General features: G+C 44.1%; 2 protein-coding genes across 2 annotated transcripts in view; one reads left to right on the top strand and one right to left on the bottom strand.

Moving 5' to 3' along the window:
• CSMD2 (CUB and Sushi multiple domains 2) overlaps positions 1 to 19,977 on the top strand; it is a 598,960-nt gene that overhangs the window by 259,701 nt on the left and 319,282 nt on the right. The gene's annotated exons all lie outside the window — the stretch shown is intronic.
• HMGB4 (high mobility group box 4) lies at positions 2,973 to 3,554 on the bottom strand. The gene has a single exon (XM_044237755.1). The coding sequence runs from the start codon at positions 3,552 to 3,554 to the stop codon at positions 2,973 to 2,975; it is 582 nt and encodes a 193-aa protein (XP_044093690.1).

The raw sequence follows: 19,977 nt of genomic DNA, 5'->3' as shown, positions 1-19,977 counted from the left end.
ACAACTCAACAAGAACCACTACAGAGGAGTAGAAGTCAGGCTCTAATCCACCATGGGGAGGGGGGTCTCCTCCACCTTCAAGAGGGTACCAAGAAAAGGAAATTAAACAGATAAAGTAGAAGCTAGAGGGAGGAATAAGGCTAAAGACAGTCTCTTCTAAAATTATAAGGAAGCTGGCTTTTATTGAGCACTCTATTGGTTATCTGTTGCCATGAGACAAAGTACTATACACTTAATGGCTTAATACAACACACATTCATTGTCTCTCAGTTTCTGTGGGTCAGGAATCTGGTAATAGCTTGGTTTAGCTGTGAGACCTCACAAGGCTGCAGTCAAGATGTCAACCAGGACTGTGTTCTCATCTGAAGGCTCAACTGGAGAAGGACCCACTTCCCAGCTTATGTGATTGCTGAAACACTCAGTTCCTTGTGGTTGTAGGACTGGACTGGGAGTTTAATTTTTTGCTGACTGTTGGTCTGAGGCCACCCTCAGCTCCTAGAGACTTACCACAGTTCCTTGCCATGTGAGTTTCCCCAGCTTGGCCTCTTCATCATGCTAGCAAAGTCTCTAGAGCAAATCAAGTAGCAAGATGAAGTTTTATACATCATTACATAATCACAGAGGTCACAGCTCATCTCTTTTTTCTCCATTCAGTTGGTTAAGAGCAAGTCCCAGGTCCTGCCCATATTTAAGAAAAGATCGTACGTACATGGGTATGGACACTGGCAGGGGGTATTATGAGATAGCCATCCTAGAGGATGCCTGCCACAGTACATATTAGGTGTCAAGGACTATGCCAAATGCTTTTGCATGTATTATATCATTTATTTACTAAAACAACCTGTAAGGTGAGCATGATCCCCATTGCACAGGGGACAACACAGAGGAAAGAACTTGACCAAGGTCCTGCAAACATTAAGATCAGAACCATCTGTATCATAGCACCAAGCGAACCTGCACAAGCTTAGAGGACTAAAGGATTTACATCTTTAGAGTGAGGAGTAAGGGCCTGAGGGAGGCAGGGGAAGGGGGTAACAAGTGTGTTCTAGCTCCCTATAAGACTTGAGATCAGGAGGAAGGGATGGGTGTGGATTACATGTTGAGAAAGAAGAACGCTTATGCTTGATGATCTCTGTTTTCTCAATGAGACAGAAAATGAGGGCATCTCCTGAGAGAGTGGGGGTTGGGATGGAGGGAAGCAGAGCCAAGTTGGAACAACAGCTGTAGGGAATGGGGAATGGGAAACAGGAATCTTGCCAGCAGCAGTACAAGTTTACCAAGTAGGATAAAGCTGCTTCATCCCTGAAGACTTCAAAGGTCTCCTTGGTAGGGGATACCCACTCCTGCCCCCTACACTCTGAGTTGCCTTCATTTTCATCATGCCTTTTAGTGCTGTAGTTTATGCTCACATCCTTCTTACCAGAAAGAAAGTTCTTTCAGGGCAGGAACCTGACAGTAGTCTATTCAACAGACTATGCAGTACCACATAGTAGACTATGCAGTAACCAACACGGGATCTGGCATATGTGAGTCTTCCATAAATGGCCTGACTCCAGACCTTGAACTTCTAAATCACTCCACTATATTACCTTCTATTCCCTAAAAGCTCTCTAGTTCTGTAAGATTTTTCAAAATATGTATTTTTACTTTTGTTTTGAGAGCAAAAGTTCAAAAAGTGGTAGAGGACAAAGTCTAAGTCCATCCTGGAACAGGAGTGGAGGCGGAATTAAGGAAGTCTGTTGCAAGCGTAACATGATGACAAAAAAGCAATTTTGTCTTTTGGCCCAGTCTTTTTGATGTTGAGAAGTCAATAGCCATTTCACAATATTTCATACCAACTTATATTGATTGAGATGAAGCATTGCTCATGATATGTCGCCTGAAAAATACAGCACAGACACAGAACAGTCCTATTTGTGCCAAATGACCACTTTAGTCTCATTTTAAATGGCAGAATCCTAACTCAAAATATCTTAGACAAAAAAAGAAAAAAGAAAGGAAAGGAAAAAGAAAAAAAAACAAACATTTGGGCTCAACTTCAATGAAAAGTCCGAGATTACACTCTGTTGCCAAGGGACTAACATTTTGGCCCAAGAAAAAGGCAGATGGCTTACAGTAGTCTCAGGACAGGGCTCTTCCCTAGGACTCCCGGCACAAGTCCTGTGGTCCTCTCTGACTGGACACTCTGGGTCACATGCCTGTAACTGAATCAATCAGCGTGACCAGGGGACTTCAGAGGAGGGTGCTGTGAACAAGAGGAGAAGGAATGGATGCTGGGTGGTCAAAGGCAGTAAATGTCCATTCCATGAGTACTGTGCTTCTAATCACAGACAACTGATTGGGTGGGTGCCCACCAAAACCAGGGTTTTCTCTAGTTTAGGGGCTTGGGCAGAGTCAGATCCCCACATTTGTAAAATCAGCCTTGTGTTTTCATCCCCACCAGAGCAGGAACCAACACTGAGGTCTCTCCTGACCTGCTGATGATACCTAAGATTCAGCTGGAGGAGCAGTTCTGTAATTACTGGAGGAACCAGGTACTCCAAAAGCCCACCTCAACTCCAGTTTCCCAACCTCTGCTGGGGCCTCAATTAGGAGTCTGACCTGAACTCTAGGCCTTCTGGCCCTGCTGGTAAGGATGATGGCAGGACTGGCATCCATGTACCCGACCCAGAGGAGGGTCAGTCCTCTGTCCTCGATAACCACTTGCAACCAAGATGCCCTACCTCTGTGACTTCCACTATAGACCTGGAAACTCCCATCCTCCCTGCCCAAGCCGAGCTCCGTAGCTATTGACCTCATACATTGCCTTGGACCTCTTTGCCCTTCTCTCAAAGCCAGCCCTCCCCAGGATCAGCTTCCAAGTCCCAATCTCAACCACCACCCCACTCACTTCCTCAAGGCAGCAGCAACAGTGGCCGCACTAATGTCACACAGGAGACCAGCGATGGGCAATAGTTGAATGGCATTTATTTCTAATTGGATCCATCAGCTTTGTCCGAGTCAGTTTTCCTTCTGCGCTGGTTCTTAGCTGACCCTTGGAGGCCCTTCCTGGCATTACATTGTTTGCGGTAGATTTCCAATTCCTCTTGGTATTTGGCTCTCAGGAGAGCTGCTCTTTGCTCATATGGCTGCTTTTCAGCATCTGTTTTCGCAGACCACATCTTTCCTGAGGCCCTTGCCACCTGCACTACTGACCAGCTCGGATTCTCCCTCTTCAGCCGGGCAAAGTGGTCTTGGCAGAAAAGCAGGAAGGATGATGGGGGGCGTCTGGGTGCTTGAGGGTCCCGTTTTCTCCGCTTCTTCTTCCTGCCAACATAATTCATCATCTCTTCCTGATACCGGGCTTTGTCGAGCTTGGCCAGAGCTTCATATTTGGCCTTTTCGTGCTTTGAGATGGACCTCCATTTTTCCGAACACTTTCTAGAGAACTCTTTAAAGCCAAGGTAGGTATTTGGCTGCTGCTCCTTGAACTTGTTCCTGTAATTCAGCAAAAAGTGGATGTAAGAAGAAACATTTGCCTTGGGCCTTATCTGGATATCTTTTCCCATGTTCATAAAGTCATTTTTTTTTTTCTGGATTCAGTAACGTGGACAGCAGAGACTTCTGTCTCCACACTCCAGGAGCAATCTAGAAGGTGCCCTGCTTGTGGTGAATTTTTCCCTCTGCAAGAGCTATGGTCACAGCTCAGCCTTTTCAGTGGTGGTGGCATTATTGCATCAGAGGAGGGGACTGTGACATCATTCACCAGCCTGTGGCATTAACTTACAGCTCCTCTTATTGGTTGGCTACTGGAGGGTCCATTTTTTTCTGCTTCTCATGTGAGATGGTGGTTCACCCAGGGGTGGTTTGGAAGCAGCGACTTCCCCTGGAATATTTCTCCTTGATGTCCTGGAGGCCATGGGCTTTGCTCTACTATGGGAGATTTCAGTCCCTCGGATATAGAAATGAGCCATGGGGTCTGCCTTCCTCACTATAAGATTGTCAAGATGCTGCATGATCCCTTCCGAAGTCAGGATGGATATAATGAACGTGAGGAGGTGGATGGCTCCAGGGCTGTCATGATAAAATGTGAAGTCTTTCTGTTTGCCTTGAATGGTGGCAGCTCATGCCGTTCAAAGAGTTTAGTAGTAACTCTAAAAATAATGAGGTATGACAGCCATGACTCGGTTCCTGTCAGGACAAAGTTGTCTAATTTAAAACCTGAGCACTTGGGCTATATACATCTGAACTCTTCATTTCTCTGAAGAAACTGGGATGGGGTGGGCAGAGGGAGGAGGACCTTGAGGGGTTTTACTCAATACACTTGTGCCATAAAAATGGGGTCAAATCCTTGGCTGTCCAGAGGCCTCCCTGCTCTCATCTCTGGGGTCATTGGCTCTCGGGCTTAGAGTACAGAGCTCTAATGGCTACACTCACACTTGTCAGCTTCTGACTTTGTGTGAAAGCCATTGCCCGTATTCCACTAGTCTTCCAATGGAAGGAAAAAGAAAAGACAATAAAAGGGTCATCTTGTGACCTTTGGACACTTTGAGGGCATTGCTTGTATGGGACCAGGGTTCATATAACTCAGTGGTTGATGATAGTGCCAAATTTATAGGACTACAAAATGGAGCCTCATTAGCAGAAAAGTTATGGTAAAATAGCCTAACAGGTGGGAGTCTCAATTTGGACTGATTTGCTTGACTCAAGCTTAGCTTGTGTTTCTTTCTCAGTCCTTAGAAGTGGTGCCTCGGGGACCAATGACTCTGGTGTGTATCTTCAGCGACTAAGCCTGACAGGGAAACTTGCCTAAGACTAGACCACATTTCCAGGGTTCCCAATCCATTCCCAAGCCTCTGAGACTGACTGCAACTTCCATCTTCTGTAAAAGAAAGATGGAAACTAATGAGGGTCCCCAGTCCTGAATTTGAGCCCCAGCTCTGCCACAAGGCAGCTGGGCTACTGATGCTAGCGCCTTCCTTCCTATGAGCCTCTGATTTCATATCTGTAAAATGGGTGCTTTGGACCAGCCGGGAAGAATCCTCCAGATGGTATGCTGTAGTTTTGTGGCTGCATTTAGAGGCCTACAAGATCTCAGATGCCAGCCGAGGAATCTTGGGCTAGTGATGGGACCAAGAGGTCTGGCAGGGGTAAAAAATTACTCTGAGAACATTTCTCAGCTTGCTAAGTTGTTTTTAACTCTGGTTCTTTCTCCCAAGGCCAGGTGTTGGCTCACCTATTTGTTGGATTTGAGCTAGGCTGCCAAGGTCAATAGGACATAGCTCCTTTCCAAGATGGAAGGACGGGTTGTGAGAAAGAATTTGGCCAATGTCTGTGGACATGAATCTGACTCTGCTCAGTCTCACAAAAACCCCACAGCTCATTTGTGCCTCTATTCATGATCTTCTACCCTTCTCATGATGAAAAGATCCAGAAGGACTAACTCTATGATAATCATCTAGAGCCTAGCAGGTCTAGGAAGACAAGGTGGTAGAAGGTAAAAGCTACGGCCACCCTGTGATGCTTGGGCCACAATCTCACCTTGGAGGGATGAAGTGGGGGAAATTTCTGGAGAACCTTAGGGAGGGTCAGTATGGCTAGCTTTCTAAGTCGATGCTATGTGCTCTGGTAGCTGAGACTTCAACCTTCTTCACTATCTTCTGTGCCCTGGGAGGCTGACCCAGATGGACCACATCAATGGATCTCATGCCTTGTGGCTTCCATTTCAGTTTGGTCACTGTGGACCTCAACAGTAGATTGGGGAGAGAAAGGTGATTCCAGGACATTCATTCTCCTGGCTTCCCCCTCAAGAGGTCACCTGGAGCTGGCTCTCAGACCCTGGACTGAAGGTCTTGGCTCCTATCAAGTTTTCCTTTCTAAATGACTGCTCCTTCCAGGTTTAGGAATTGCTCCCTTTACTTGTCTCCTCTTGCCAGAGGTGGTAAGAGCTCTGCTTTTACTCTGCTGTCCCTTGTGACTTTCCTACACCTTGCCCTTCCCTTTGTAAATAGTCTCTTTATTAAACACTCCTCAAATTATGCTCATTTGAGTGGCCATCTGGTTCCTGCTGGGACTCTGACCGATGTGCTATGTTTCTGGCTTTCCACCATGAGCAGCAATGGAGGTGGATAAATAAAGCAAGTATGGGCATAGGTCCAGGGTCAAAGGCTATTGAGCTTCTTCAGGCTCAAGGACCCAGTGGTCTCACAGCCTAGAATGTTCTGCAGGGGTAAGCGTGCATGCCAGGGTAATAACAGAACAAGGCCACATGGCTTCCATAGAGGCATCTAATATCCCTTATATTATAAGATGACCTCTAGGCAGGGGCACTGGTCTGGAAAGCCAGATAAGAAAGATTTTCAGCTTTGTGGGCCCTGTGGTTTTTATTGGACGTACTCAACTCTACCATTGTTGCTCCAAAGTAGCCGCAGACAATACATACATCGTTAAGCCTGGCTGTGCCCCCAGTAACTTCACAAAAACAGGCAGGTGCCTGGACATCGTAAACTGCTACCATCCCAATCTAGAGCTGTGAGTTCAGTGTTTTCGAATTTGTTCATTGCAGCTTACAATAATATTTACATTTTACATCATGACCCATTTGTGCATGTCTGTACTTCATAATATTGATGTAATGTGTCGTGTGTGCCTGTCTCTATTCCAAGCACTTAACCTATATCAAAGCATTTAATCTTTATAACAACTGTGTGTGTTAGGGATGCTATTTTTTTTAAGATTTATTTATTTATTTTAGAGAGAGAGCCAGCATGGGGCAAGGGAGGGGCAGAAGGAGAGAGAGTCTCAAGCAGACTGCTGAGCATAGAGTCTGATGCTGGCCTTGATCTCACGTCCCTGAAATCACTCCCTAAGCTGAAACCAAGAGTTGGATACTTAACCAACTGCACCACCAGGTGCCCCTGGGCAGGGGGGTTGGGTGGGGGTTGGGGGTGGTGGCAGGGCCACTATTTTTATCCCTATTTTAAAGATAAAGTTCTCTAGACACAGAGTTTACAGAATCATTATAACAAATTATACTTACTATGTGTGTGAAGTAGTATTTTCTATTCTATTCTGTTATGGTCTATTTTGTTATTCGAAGTGCCTACACACCTACAGATTGGTCTCATGACCCACTATGGGTTACAGTCCATGGACTGATTTGAAAAACACTACGTAGGCAAGCTGAGGGGGAGCTCTCACCTTGAACACAAATCCAATCAGATCCCCTTGATTTAGCATTGGTAACATGAAGTGGAAAGAAAATGGCCTTGGGAGCCTAGGCAGACATGAATTCAAATTCTAGCTTTGCTACTTATGTTCTGGGTATTGCTTGTTACTATCTTATCAGTAAAGAGCAGTGACATGGTAACAAAGCCGTGGATAGGAACTAACTGCAGTGATGGGAACAACGGACCCAGTACCCCTTTACCAAATGGGCTGGACGTAGGGACTCACTTCTAATGAATAGCGTGTGGAAAAGGACAAATTATACCTTTCCAGTGGAGAAAGCTGGCAGATACCACCCTAACCAATAATGATATTCTTCCCCCAATTGCATAACCTTGGTCTAATCCTGAGAAAATACTAGACAAACCCAAATTAGGGGGTATTCTACAAAACATTTGACTAGTACCCTTCAAAAGTGTCAAGGGCCTGAGAAAGCAAGGAAAGCCTGAGAAACAGAACCAGATTAGAAATCAAGTAGACTTAATGTCTCAGGGCTCTGGGAATTGATGGACTGGATGGTGGACCAAGAGAAAACACATTAGTGGAAAGACTGGGGACATCTGAATAAAGTCTTCCACTGAGCTAATGTCAACTTCTGGATACGTCTACCATGGTTATATATAAGACGCTAATGTTAGAGGAAGCTGGGTGATGGGTCTATAGGAAATTTTTGTACTGTCTTTGCAACCTGCAATGCTTTTTTTTTTTTTAAGATTTTATTTATTTATTTCACAGATGGAGATCACAAGTCAGACAGAGATCACAAGTAGGCAGAGAGGCAGGCGGGGGGGCTGGGGAAGCAGTCTCCCTGCCAAGCAGAAAGCCCGATGTGGGCCTCGATCCCAAGACCCTGGGTTCATGACCTGAGCCAAAGGCAGAGGCTTTAACCCTCGGAGCCTCCCACGTGCCCCCGCAACCTGCAACTCTATTCTTATTTCAAAATAAAGTCTTTCAGAAATCTCCCTCGCTGACAGTAATGTGTACCCACAGTTGAGATACCCTGCTCTTGATCCATCTCCTCCAGAAATCTCTGGGCAGATTTGACCCTCACAGTAGCAACATGTGCTCTTGGCATGTCTTCCATCACAGTGTTCCCCGAATTGCAGGGCATGCTGGAACCTCCTGAGGATGTTTCAAAATCCCTGTGCTCAAGGGTATTATATAAGACTGATAGATCCCTGACTTCTACCTCTGAAACCAGTAATACATTATACGTTACTTGTTGAATTTAAATTAAAATAATAATAATAATAATAGCAATAATATAATATAATATAACATAATATAATATAATAAATCCCAGTGCTCAAACAAGAAGTAGAGCAAAGGTACCTGGCTTGGGCATCTGATAAATGCTTTGATGCTTCCTTCATCCCCCTCCTGCCCCTCTTCTTGTGGGGTGGGAATCTGCCTAAACATGCCCTCTTTATCCATAGTAGGCAGAAAATGGCTCCACAGGGACACCCACATCTGAAACCTCAAAACCCATGACTGTGTTACCTTCCATGGCAAAAGGAACTTTGCAGATGTGATTATGTTAAGGATTTGGGATGAGAGGATTTCCCTGGGTTACATGGGTGGACCTGCTGTAATCACCTGGGTCCCTGTAAGAGGAAGGCAGGAGTGTAGAAGTCTGAGATGGAGATGTAGTGACAGATGCAGAGAGTCAGAGTCAGAGATCTGAAGATGTGGTACGGCCAGCTTTGAAGGTTGAGAAAGAGACCACAAGCCAAGAAACAAGGTGATGACTAGAGGCTGGGCAAGGCCAGCAAGCAGATCCCACCCTAGAGCCCCAGAGAGCAGAGCCCTGCAGACACCTTGATCTTGGCTCCATAATACCCATTTTGGGCTCCTGCCCTTTCCCTCCACCCACCACCCAGAACTTTTAAGACAAGTGTGTTCTTTCAGGCCACGAAATTTGTAAAAATTTGTTAAAGCAGAAATAGGGAAGGAATACAGTATCTTTCTCATCCAGCTGGTGGTCTGTAATTTTTCCTATGCTTTTCTTAACCCCTGCTTATGTTAATAAAGATTAAAAATTTATGCCACCCCTTATTAGATTAGTTGTGGGACCAAGGAGCGTGGTCTGCTCAATTTTACACACTCTTCTTCATGCGCTTGCTGACTCATTAAGTCACTAATTCACTCGCTTGCTTACCAATTAATTCACTCTTAGATTCTTTCAGTTCATTCACTCACTCATTCGCCACTCATATACATGTGCACATGCACACACATCTCAACAAATAGCTGTGAGTTGTGGAGCAATGTCACTGATTCTTTGATGGCCACGTATAAGCAGCATTTGAAGGATGGATATGTCTTAGGAAAGGAGGTGGTGGTAGAGAGAGGCATCTGAAATTTCCTGGAAGGCAGACTGGTGGGAAAGGCAGGGTCATAAACAGTAGACTTAGGCTTTTTGGCACTAACCTCATGCCAAGAACTATTACTCAATCTCATGTGACCATAATATTTTAATAAGAATGATGGTAATGTTTTAAGTATATCATCTCCAGAAAAGCCTAGAGAGAGAGAGAGATTAATTTTTCCAGGGCCACACAGCAATGAGTGGCAGAGCCAGGCCTCAGACTCAAATTGGTTTAAGTCCATGTGTTTTGCCGCTACTGGGAGTCTAGGAACTCCATTGGCTAGGACCAAGGAGAGGAGGAAGCCAGCAGGGAACAAGGCCAAGTATTGCAGTAGGAGGGCAGGTGGAAGAAGAAGAAGAAGGAGAAGGGCAAAGGGAAGGGGAAGGGGAAGGAGAAGAAGGTGTCTAAATCTCAACATTTGAGGGATTCAGGGGACACTTTTCTCATTTGGCCTGATGGATCTCTCGTTCCAGATGGATCCGGTCAGTTTGCCCCAGGTCATGAAGTGTCCTGAGTCTAGCAGGTAGACTGACGTGGATAGCCTATAGAACCACACCAGCATGTGCAGGTACAAACAGAACCTGGGTCTACTGTTTAGAACACAGGCTGGTCAAAGCTGAAATGAAGTGTCCAAGCCTAGTCCAGTGGCTTAGTGGACAATGGACAGGAAATGGAACAGATGATCAAGCACAAGTATGGGATGAGCATGGCAAGGTCCAGGCATGCCTGCTTACCTCTGGTAGGACACAGCAAAGGAAGAGAGGATGAGTTCTAGAATAAGACCAATTTTGGGGAGAGAACGTCCACGTATGACTGGATATCTCTCACAGGCCTTGACAAAAATACTCTAGTATGCCACAGAGTAGGAAGAGTGATCCCCGATCTTTTTGTCCAGCTCCCTGCCTCCTTCAACCAACATGAACATCTTTCATTTGGTCTGCCTAGCACCGACCCCTCCCTCCTTCTAAGCACATCCCTTCTTTTGGAGAACTGTCCTCAAAATAGTTCCAGCGGGGGCCTATGCCCTTGGTCCCAGGCGTGGGCACACCCCCCCAGCGGGACTACTTGGAGGCCTTCAGTGAGCTTTTTCTTTTTCTTTTTTTTTTCTTCTCTTCCCTTAATTCATGCCTTTTTTTTTTTCATTTACTTATTTTCAGCATAACAGTATCATTATTTTTTCACCACACCCATTGCTCCATGCAATCCATGCCCTCTATAATACTCACCACCTGGTACCCCGACCTCCCCCTCCCCACCGCCACTTCAAACCCCTCTGGTTGAGCTTTTTCTAATTAGAACTAAGGGAAGGGATTTTTGCCTTTTGTCTGGAAGAGAAGGTGTGAGGATAAATCAAAGCTGCTAAGGGTGGCCATGGGTCCAGCCTTGAGCATCGCCATTTGCCATGGAAAGAATGAAGCCAGCAGACAGAGCACAACAGAAATAGGACACAGAAAGAGGGGCCTTGTGGCATTTGGATCCCTGGGTCTAGTCATCCCTGGGGCCAGATATGGCTTGACTATAGCAGCCAGTCATGTCTTCTCTATTCCAGGCTGTTTTGATCTGGATTTCTGCCACCTGAAACCAAGAGCATTAGCCCAGATGTGATGCAGGTGAGCAATATGAGAAGCCAGGAGGAGAAGACTCTCCTCTTCCCTATTTGTTCATTCTCTCCTTTTTATCTCCTTCCTCTCCCTTCTACTTGCTTTTGCTCCACTAGATCTCTGGTTTGTTATTCAGAAAGTATATATACAACACTGGGACATTATTGGCCCTCAGTAATAACAGCAAATGGTCTTTGAGCACTTGCTATGTGCTGAGAACTGTACCAAGAGCTTTTTTTTTTTTAAATTTTATTTTTTCAGTGTTCCAAGATTCATTGTTTATGTACCATACCCAGTGCTCCCAGCAATACGTGCCCTCCTTAATACCCACCACCAGGTTCACCCATCCCCCCACCCACCTCCCTTCGAAAACCCTCAGTTTGTTTCTCAGAGTCCACAATCTCTCATGGTTCATCTCCCCCTTTGATTTCCCCCAATTCACTTTTCCTTTCCTTCTCCTAATGTCCTCCATATTATTCCTTATGCTCCACAAGAAGGTGAAACCATATGATAATTTACTTTCTCTGCTTGACTTATTTCACTCACCATATCCTCCTCCAGACCCATCCATGTTGATACAAAAGTTGGGTATCCATCCTTGATGATGAAGGTGTAGTATTCCATTGTATATATGAGCCATATCTTCTTTATCCATTCCTCTGCTCTAGAGCATCTTGGCTTTTTCCACAGTTTGGCGATTGTGGCCATTGCTGCTATGTACATATGGCCCTTCTTTTCACTGCATCTGTATCTTTGGGGTAAATACCCAGTAGTGCATTTGCAGGGTGATAATCTCTACACTGTTTTCCAAAGTGGCTGCACCAACTTGCATTCCCACCAACAGTAAAAGGGTTCCCCTTTCTCCATATCCTCTCCAACACTTGTTTCTTGTATTGTTAATTTTGGCCATTCTAACTGGTATACAGTGGTATCTCAATGTGGTTTTGATTTTAATTTCCCTGATAGCTAATGTTGACAAACATTTTTTTCATGTGTCTGTTAGCCATTTGTATGTCTTCTTTGGAGAAGTGTCTGTTTATATGTTCTGCCCATTTTTTGACATGATTATCTGTTTTTTGGGTGTTGATTTTGAGGAGTTCTTTGTAGATCTTGGATATCATCCCTTTTTCTGTAGTGTCATTTGTGAATATCTTCTCCCATTCCGTGCATTGCCTCTTTGTTTTGTTGACTATTCCCTTTGCTGTGTAGAAGCTTTTTATCTTGATGATGTTCCAAAATTTCATTTCACTTTTGTTTCCTTTGCCTTTGGAGACATATCATGAAAGAAGTTGAGGTGGCTGATGTCGATGAGGTTACTGCCTATGTTCTGCTCTAGGATTTTGATAGATTCCTGCCTCATTTTGAGGTCTTTTATCCATTTGGAGTTTATCTTTGTGTATGTTGTAAGAGAATGGTTGCATTTCATACACACCTGTCCAATTTCCCCAGCACCACTTATTGAAGAGACTGTCTTTGTTCCACTGGATATTTTTTCCTGCTTTGTTGAAGATTAGTTGACCCTAGAGTTGAGGGTCTATGTCCAGGCTCTCTACTCTGTTCCACTGGTCTATGTGTCTGATTTGTGCCAGTACCATGCTGTCTTGGTGATCACAGCTTTGTAGTAAAGCTTGAAATCAAGCAACATGATGCCCCCAGTTTTTTCTTTTTCAATATTTCCTTAGCAATTCGGGGACTTTTCTGGTTCCATACCAATTTTAGGATTGTTTGTTCTAGCACTTTGAAAAACTTTGGTGGAATTTTGATTAGGATAGCTTTGAAAGTATAGATTTCTCTGGGCAGTATAGACATTTTAACAATGTTTATTCTTCCGATCCATGAGCATGGAATGCTTTTCCACCTTTTTGTGTCGTCTTCAATTTCTTTCATAAGTGTTCTGTAGTTCCTTGAGTACAGATCCTTTACCTCTTTGGTCAGGTTGATTCTCAGGTATCTTATGGTTCTTGGTGCTATAATAAATGGAATCGATTCTCTAATTTCCCTTTCTATGCTTTCATTGTTAGTGTATAAGAAAGCAACTGGTTTCTGTGCATTGACTTTGTATCCTGCCACATTACTGAATTGCTGTACGAGTTCTAGTAGTTTGGGAGTGGAGTCATTTGGGTTTTCCATATAAAGTATCATGTCATCTGCAAAGAGAGAGAGTTTGTCTTCTTCTTTGCTGATTTGAATACCTTTTATTTCCTTTTGTTGTCTGATTGCTGTTGCTAGGACTTCTAGTAGTATGTTGAACAACAGTGGCGAGAGTGGGCTTCCTTGTCATGTTCCCAATCTCAAAGGGAATGCTGTTAGCTTTCCCCATTGAGAATGATATTCACTGTGGGTTTTTTATAGATTTTATGACGTTGAGGAATGTTCTCTCAATCCCTATACTTTGAAGAGTTTTAATCAAGAACAGATACTGTATTTTGTCAAATGCTTTTTCTGCATCAATTGAGAAGACCATGTGGTTCTTCTATCTTCTCTTATTGATTTGTTCTATCACATTGACTGACTTGCGAATGTTGAACCACCCTTATATCCCAGGCGTAAATCCCACCTGGTCATGGTGGATAATCTTTTTAATGTACTGTTGGATCATATTAGCTAGGTTCTTGTTGAGAATATTGGCATCCATATTATCAGGAATATTGGTCTGAAATTCTCCTTTTCGATTGGGGTCTTTGCCTGGTTTGGGAATCAAGATAATGCTGGCTTCATAGAAAGAGTCTGGAAGTTTTCCTTCTGTTCCTATTTTTTGAAGCAGCTTCAGAAGATTAGGTATTATTTCTTCTTTGAGTGTTTGGTAGAGTTCCCCAGGGAATCTGTCAGGTCCTGGGCTCTTGTTTTTTGGGAGGTTTTTGATCACTGCTTCAATCTTTTTACTAGATATTGGTCTATTCAGGTTGTCAATTTCTTCCTGTTTCAGTCTTGGAAGTTGATAGGTTTCCAGGAATGCAACCATTTTTTTTTAGTTTGCTTAACTTATTGGCAAATAGCTGTTGATAATAATTTCTGATGATTGTTTCTATTTCCTTGATGTTAGTTATTATTGCTCTCCTTTCATTCATATTTATTAACTTGGCCCCTCTCTCCTTTCTTTTGGATTAGTTTGGCCAGTGGTTTATCAATCATATTGATTCCTTCAAAGAACCAGCTTCTAGTTTTGTTGATGTGTTCTACTGTATCTCTAGTCTCTATCTCATTGATCTCCACTCTAATCCTGATTATTTTCCTTCTTGTTCTTGGGGTTGGCATAATTTGTTGTTGATTTTCCAGTTCTTTAAGGTGTAAAGAGAGGTGGTGTATTGGGGATTTTTCAGTTCTTTTGAGTGAGGCTTGGATGGCTATGCATTTTTCCCTTAAGACTGCTTTTGCCATATCCCATAGGTTTTGGACTGATGTGTCTTCATTCTCATTGGTTTCCATGAATTGTTTAGGTTCTTTGATTTCCTGGTTGATCCAAATATTCTTAAGCAGGGTGGTCTTTAGCTTCCAAGTGTGTGAATTCCTTCTAAACATTTTCATGTGGTTGAGTTCCAGTTTTCAAAGCACTGTAGTCTGAGAATATGCAGGGAATAATCTCAATCTTTTGGTATCAGTTGAGCCCTGATTTGTGACCCGGTATGTGGTCTATTTTCAAGAAAGTTCCATGTGCACTCAAGAAGAATGAGTTTTTTGTTGTTTTAGGTTGGAATGTTTTATATATATGAAACATTCAAATGTTCTATATATGAGGCCCATCTGGTCCAATGTGTAATTCAAAGCTCTTGTTTATTTACTGATTTTCTGTTTAGATGATCTGTCTATTGCTGAGAGTGTCGTGTTAAGATCCCCTACAATTAATGTGTTCATATCAATATGACTCTTTATCCTGATTAACAGTTGGCTTGTGTAGTTGGCTGCTCCCATATTTGGGGCATAAATATAATTGTTAGATCTTCTTGGTGGATAGACCCTTTATGAATGATGTAGTGCCCTTCTTTAGTAAAAGGCGAAAGATTTATACGATCTGAAGAGAAACCAGAGTATTGTAGTGCCCTTCTTTATCTCTGACTACAGTCTTTAGCTTAAAGTCTAATTTATCTGATATGAGAATTGCAACCCCAGCTTTCTTTTGAGGCCCGTTGGCATGAAAGATTGTTCTCCATCCCTTCACTTTCAGTCTGGATGTATCTTTAGGTTCCAAACGTGTCTCTTATAGACAGCATATGAACAGGTCTTGTCGTTTTATCCAGTCTGCAACCCTGTGCCATTTTATGGGAGCATTTAGGCCATTCACACTGTGCAAGTGATTATTGAAAGATAAGTTTTTATTGACATCATGTTGCCTGAGAAGTCCTTGTTTCTATAGATTGTCTGTGTGAATTTCTGTTCTATGTCACTCTTTGATTCTTTTTTCTCTTATAGAACCCTCCCCTTTATATTTCTTATTCTGCCAGCTTGGTGGCCACATACTCTTTTGAACCATGCCAGTCTTAGAAGGTCTTTATCTCTCCATCCATTTTGAATGTCAGCCTTGCTGGATAAAGTATTCTTGGCTGCATGTTCTTCTCATATAGTGCCCTGAATATGTCTTTCCAGCCCTTTATGGATTGCAAGATTTCTGTGGACAGGTCTGACGTTATTCTGATGGACCTTCCTCTGTACGTAAGGAATCTCTTTCCCCAGCTGCCCTTAGGACCTCTTGTCTACAATTATGATTTGTGAATTTCACAATTAAGCATCTGGAAGTCTTTCTAGATTTGTTGATCTTGGGGTATCCTTTCTGCCTCTAAGACACAAACATTTGTTTCATTCTCCAGACTGGGGAAATTTTCATCCAGAATTTGTTCAACTATATCTTCTTGTCGTCTCTCTTTCTCCACCCCCTCAAGGATCCCAATAATTCTGATGTTGGAATGTTTCATGGCATCATTTATTTCCCTAATTCTGTTTTCATGGCTTCTAAGCTGTTTGTTCCAGGCCTCCTCTTGATCCTTCTTTTCTACCAGTTTGTCTTCTATATCACTAATTTGATCTTCTGCTTGATTACTCTAGCTGTTAGAGTATTTATATTAGATTGGATCTCACTGATAGCATTCTTTAGTACTGGCAGATCTGCCCTCACTTCCGCCCTTAGAGTTTCTGTGTTGCCACTAATGGTCTTCTCCAACCTAGCCATTGCTTGGATAATTGTTACCCTGAATTCCCTTTCTCTGATATACTGTTTATGTCCATATCCAATAGTTCTGTGACAGAGGGCATAGTCTCTGAATTTTTCCTTTGTTGGGTGTTCCTCCTCCTAGTCATTTTAGTGAGAGGTGGTTAAGGGGATATATAGCTGAATATATCAACCACAATCCAGGCAAGGTGCACCCTAGAAAGTTTTTGGAGCAACCACCAAAAAGAAATAGAAAAAAAAAGAAAAAAGAAAACCCAGCTAAAATGAACCCCCAAAGTAAGATTTATAAGGTCCATAAACAAAAATGAACAAACAAAAAGACTGACAATAGTAAAAGACAAGGAAAAAAAAAAAAAGAAAAACTCAGCCAAAATGAACCCCAAGAATAAGATTTAAATAGTACAAAAACAAAAACAAATACACAAATACTAACGGAAGAATAAGATGGGAAGGTGTTTATAAATCCTTGATGTGGATGTGGAAGGTTATTTCGGTTCTTCCTGGGTGAATGTTGTTATCTTTGTTAAAGGACTCAAATTTCCAGACATATAGGGAAATTAAAACTGGTTTCTATATAGGGGTAGTATTGAATAGGGAAAAAGGATAACCTTGAAGCTTATATCTATATGTATAAAAAAAGAAAAAAAAAAGGTATATGTATGAAAAAAGTTCAAGTTAAAAAGTTGTTATGCAATATGTTATATTAAACCTCTAGTTGTACTGGTAAGGAGTTTAAAAAAATTAAAAGAACAAGAATTATGAGAATGAATTAAAAAAAAAAAAGTTGTCTGTGAAATATATAGGTTTTGGGGCAATACCGGGAGCTTAATATGTTGTTTTCCTCTGATGTTGGGGTTTTACAGTTTTATGGGGACCCTGTGATTAATGTCCTCTGGTTCTTTAGCTTGTCTTCTGCGGGAGGGGCCTGTCATGGTTTTGTTTTGTTTTGTTTTGTTGTTGTTGTTGTCGTTGTTTCCAGTCAGTCCTGCTTGGGTTGAGTCGCCCTGCCCACTATCAAGGAGCTTGGCTCTGTGGAAACCAGCTTTAACGGCTCTTGTTCTCTGGAGGTTTTTGTTCTTTGGGGGCTTTTTGCAGGGCTTTTCAGAGGTTTAGTGGAAAGCAAACCGTCTGCACCCAGACCTCTGCCTCAGAGAGAAACCTCAGTCTGCTCCCCTCTGGGTGGTCCAGAACACACAGACTCCCCGTCTGCAAACTCCACAGAACAGTGCAGCCTTTCACAGGCAGTGCGCACCCCCATGCCACTAAAGCCATGAATGATATTGGTCCGGGTGAGCCCGATCCCAGGTGACTGCCATTCCTGGGACTGCTGTCTGAGGTCCATGCCCTCACCCAGTGCACTCACACCCAGCAGCGGCACAGGTCACATGCAGAAGGCAGTGGGCCCAGAGACCGTGGGCCAGTGCCCACATCAGACTCTCTCATGCACGGGCGGGAGTGGGCCCAGCCCAAGGAGTGGTGCAAGCAATGGAAAGCCGTGGGCTCACAGACCATGGACTTGAGTCCCCACTGGACTCTCTCTGGCATGGGTGGTTGCCAGCGGTGACCGTCCTGGGACCATGGGCTTAGGCCCGTGCCTGTGACCACCCGCTTCCACTAGTTGCCTCTTAAGATCTTTTACTCTTTTTCAGTGCTTCTAACAAGACCCCAATGCTGGTCCCCAATCACAGGGCACTTTCATATTGAGATATTACTTTCCAATGAGTCACTTCTGGTGGCTCCCTCCCCCTTCTGTTTATCCTCTGATACCAGTCCGAGTGTTCCCACTCTGCTTTACCTCTCCACTGGTGTCTTCTGCCCCTGTAGTGATACAGAAGTATATAATCTTACATCTCAGGCTGATTTCATGGGTGTTCAGAGTGTTCTGGTAGATATTTAGCTCACTTTAGGGGACTGGTTGACAAAGGGTCTCCTACTTCTCTGCCATCTTGCCCCTCCTTACCAAGAGCTTTTGTACCCATTATCTCACTTAGACCTCCTGTCAGCTCTATGAGGTGGGTGCTGTTGTTACCCTAGTAAATAGCAGGGGAAACTGAGGCCCAAAGCAGGTCAGCCACTTGCCCATAGTTAGCGGATAGTTAGACAAGAGATGAGACTTGAACCCAAGCAGGAAACTTCCAGGTCCCATGTTCCTAATCTCTACCCCAAACTGCCTTTTTTTTTTTTTTTAAGGATTTTATTTATTTATTTGACAGACAGAGATCATGAGTAGGCAGAGAGGCAGGTGGTGGGGGTGGTGGTAAGCAGGCTCCCCACCAAGCAGAGAGCCTGATGTGGGGCTCAATCCCAGGACCCCAGGACCATGACTTGAGCCAAAGGCAGAGGCTTAACCCACTAAGCCACCCAGGTGCCCCCCAAACTGCTTTCTATTCAGTAAGTGTTAGCCCTTGGCCCACGACTCTCCCTTGCTTTCTGGAGACATGCCGTAATCCAGAATATGTGGCTGCTATGTCTTGAAGGCTTAGCAGGAGTTTACGAGCATCACCATAACACCTCAAATTGTCACAAAGCACTGTGATACACATACTGGAATAGAGAGACTCAGAGAGGTGACGCCATCTCCCAGGGTCATACAGCCAGTGGATGTGGAGGCAGGATCCAAGTCCAGCTCCATCTGACTAGGACACCTTGTTCACTGGCCTGCACATCACCAAGATGCTTTAGCCCATCCATTCTCCAGCTGACTAGAGGCTCGTGCCCTCAGCCAGGGCTTCAGAGCTGCCTGGCTCTCAGGCAGGGCTGGCTAGCTGCCTCCTCCTGGAGGGGGAGGGGGACATTGATGTTGCTCAAGCTAAGAGTGGCAGTCGAGTGGCAGGCAGAGGCTGGCGTGGGAGGCTCCTCAGTAAGCCATCTGCAAACATTTCCTCAGGATGAGAAGTATTATCCAAATATAATCCCCAGAGGCCTCTGCAAGGCATACATTGCCACCCTTTTTGGGAGGGGGACAGGCCCCTTCTCTGACTCATGTCTGCTAGTGACAGGTGGAAGATGGGCAAGACTGAGAGATCAGGAACTGGTGGAGGCCAGGCTAGAGCTGCTGAGGGAGAACGGAAGGTAGCTGCCACATGGACTGGCTACCTTGGGTGACACAGAGTGCCCTGTCTCTTCCCCCATGTACTGTCCTGTCACCAGACTGGATGCAGGCATCCGTACTTCTCCAGGGAAACCTAGGCCAGGCTACTCCAGGGTCTACTTAAACCCTGTATGCTCTGGAAGATAGGGTTCAAGGCTCTGATAAGATCGCATCCCTTCTTCTCCTCTCAGACCTAACTAAACAAGGGTGGGGGAGAATAGTTCACATTTGTGAAGCACCTGCTGTGTGTCAGGCACAATCCTAGACACCTTATATACATAAGCACAGATGTTCATAGGACTCCCATTGCACAGATGAGGAAACTGAGGTTCAGAGAATTTTTGGCACATCCCCATACTTACACAACTAGGAAATAGTGGAGCCCAGACTCAAATACAAGGCTGTGTTGGTTCCCGAGTTCTGGCCCTTAACGTTTGACCTCCTTAAACCTATTGCCTCTGTGTAGGGGAACAAGACAGGTGATAACCCAGACAGGGGACATCTCCACCTAGGCAGAGTCCTGAGCCGGGAAGGCGATAGGGTCCAGGT

Source organism: Neovison vison, chromosome 2, assembly GCF_020171115.1.
Source record: "Neovison vison isolate M4711 chromosome 2, ASM_NN_V1, whole genome shotgun sequence".
NCBI lineage: Eukaryota > Metazoa > Chordata > Mammalia > Carnivora > Mustelidae > Neogale > Neogale vison.
The sequence above is the reverse complement of the archived record's forward strand: the minus strand, read 5'-3'. Positions and strand labels throughout refer to the sequence as shown.

What these genes read in the sequence shown, in the direction of transcription:
- HMGB4 (XM_044237755.1), bottom strand. Translation starts at nt 3,554, where the DNA reads ATGAACATGGGAAAAGATATCCAGATAAGGCCCAAGGCAAATGTTTCT.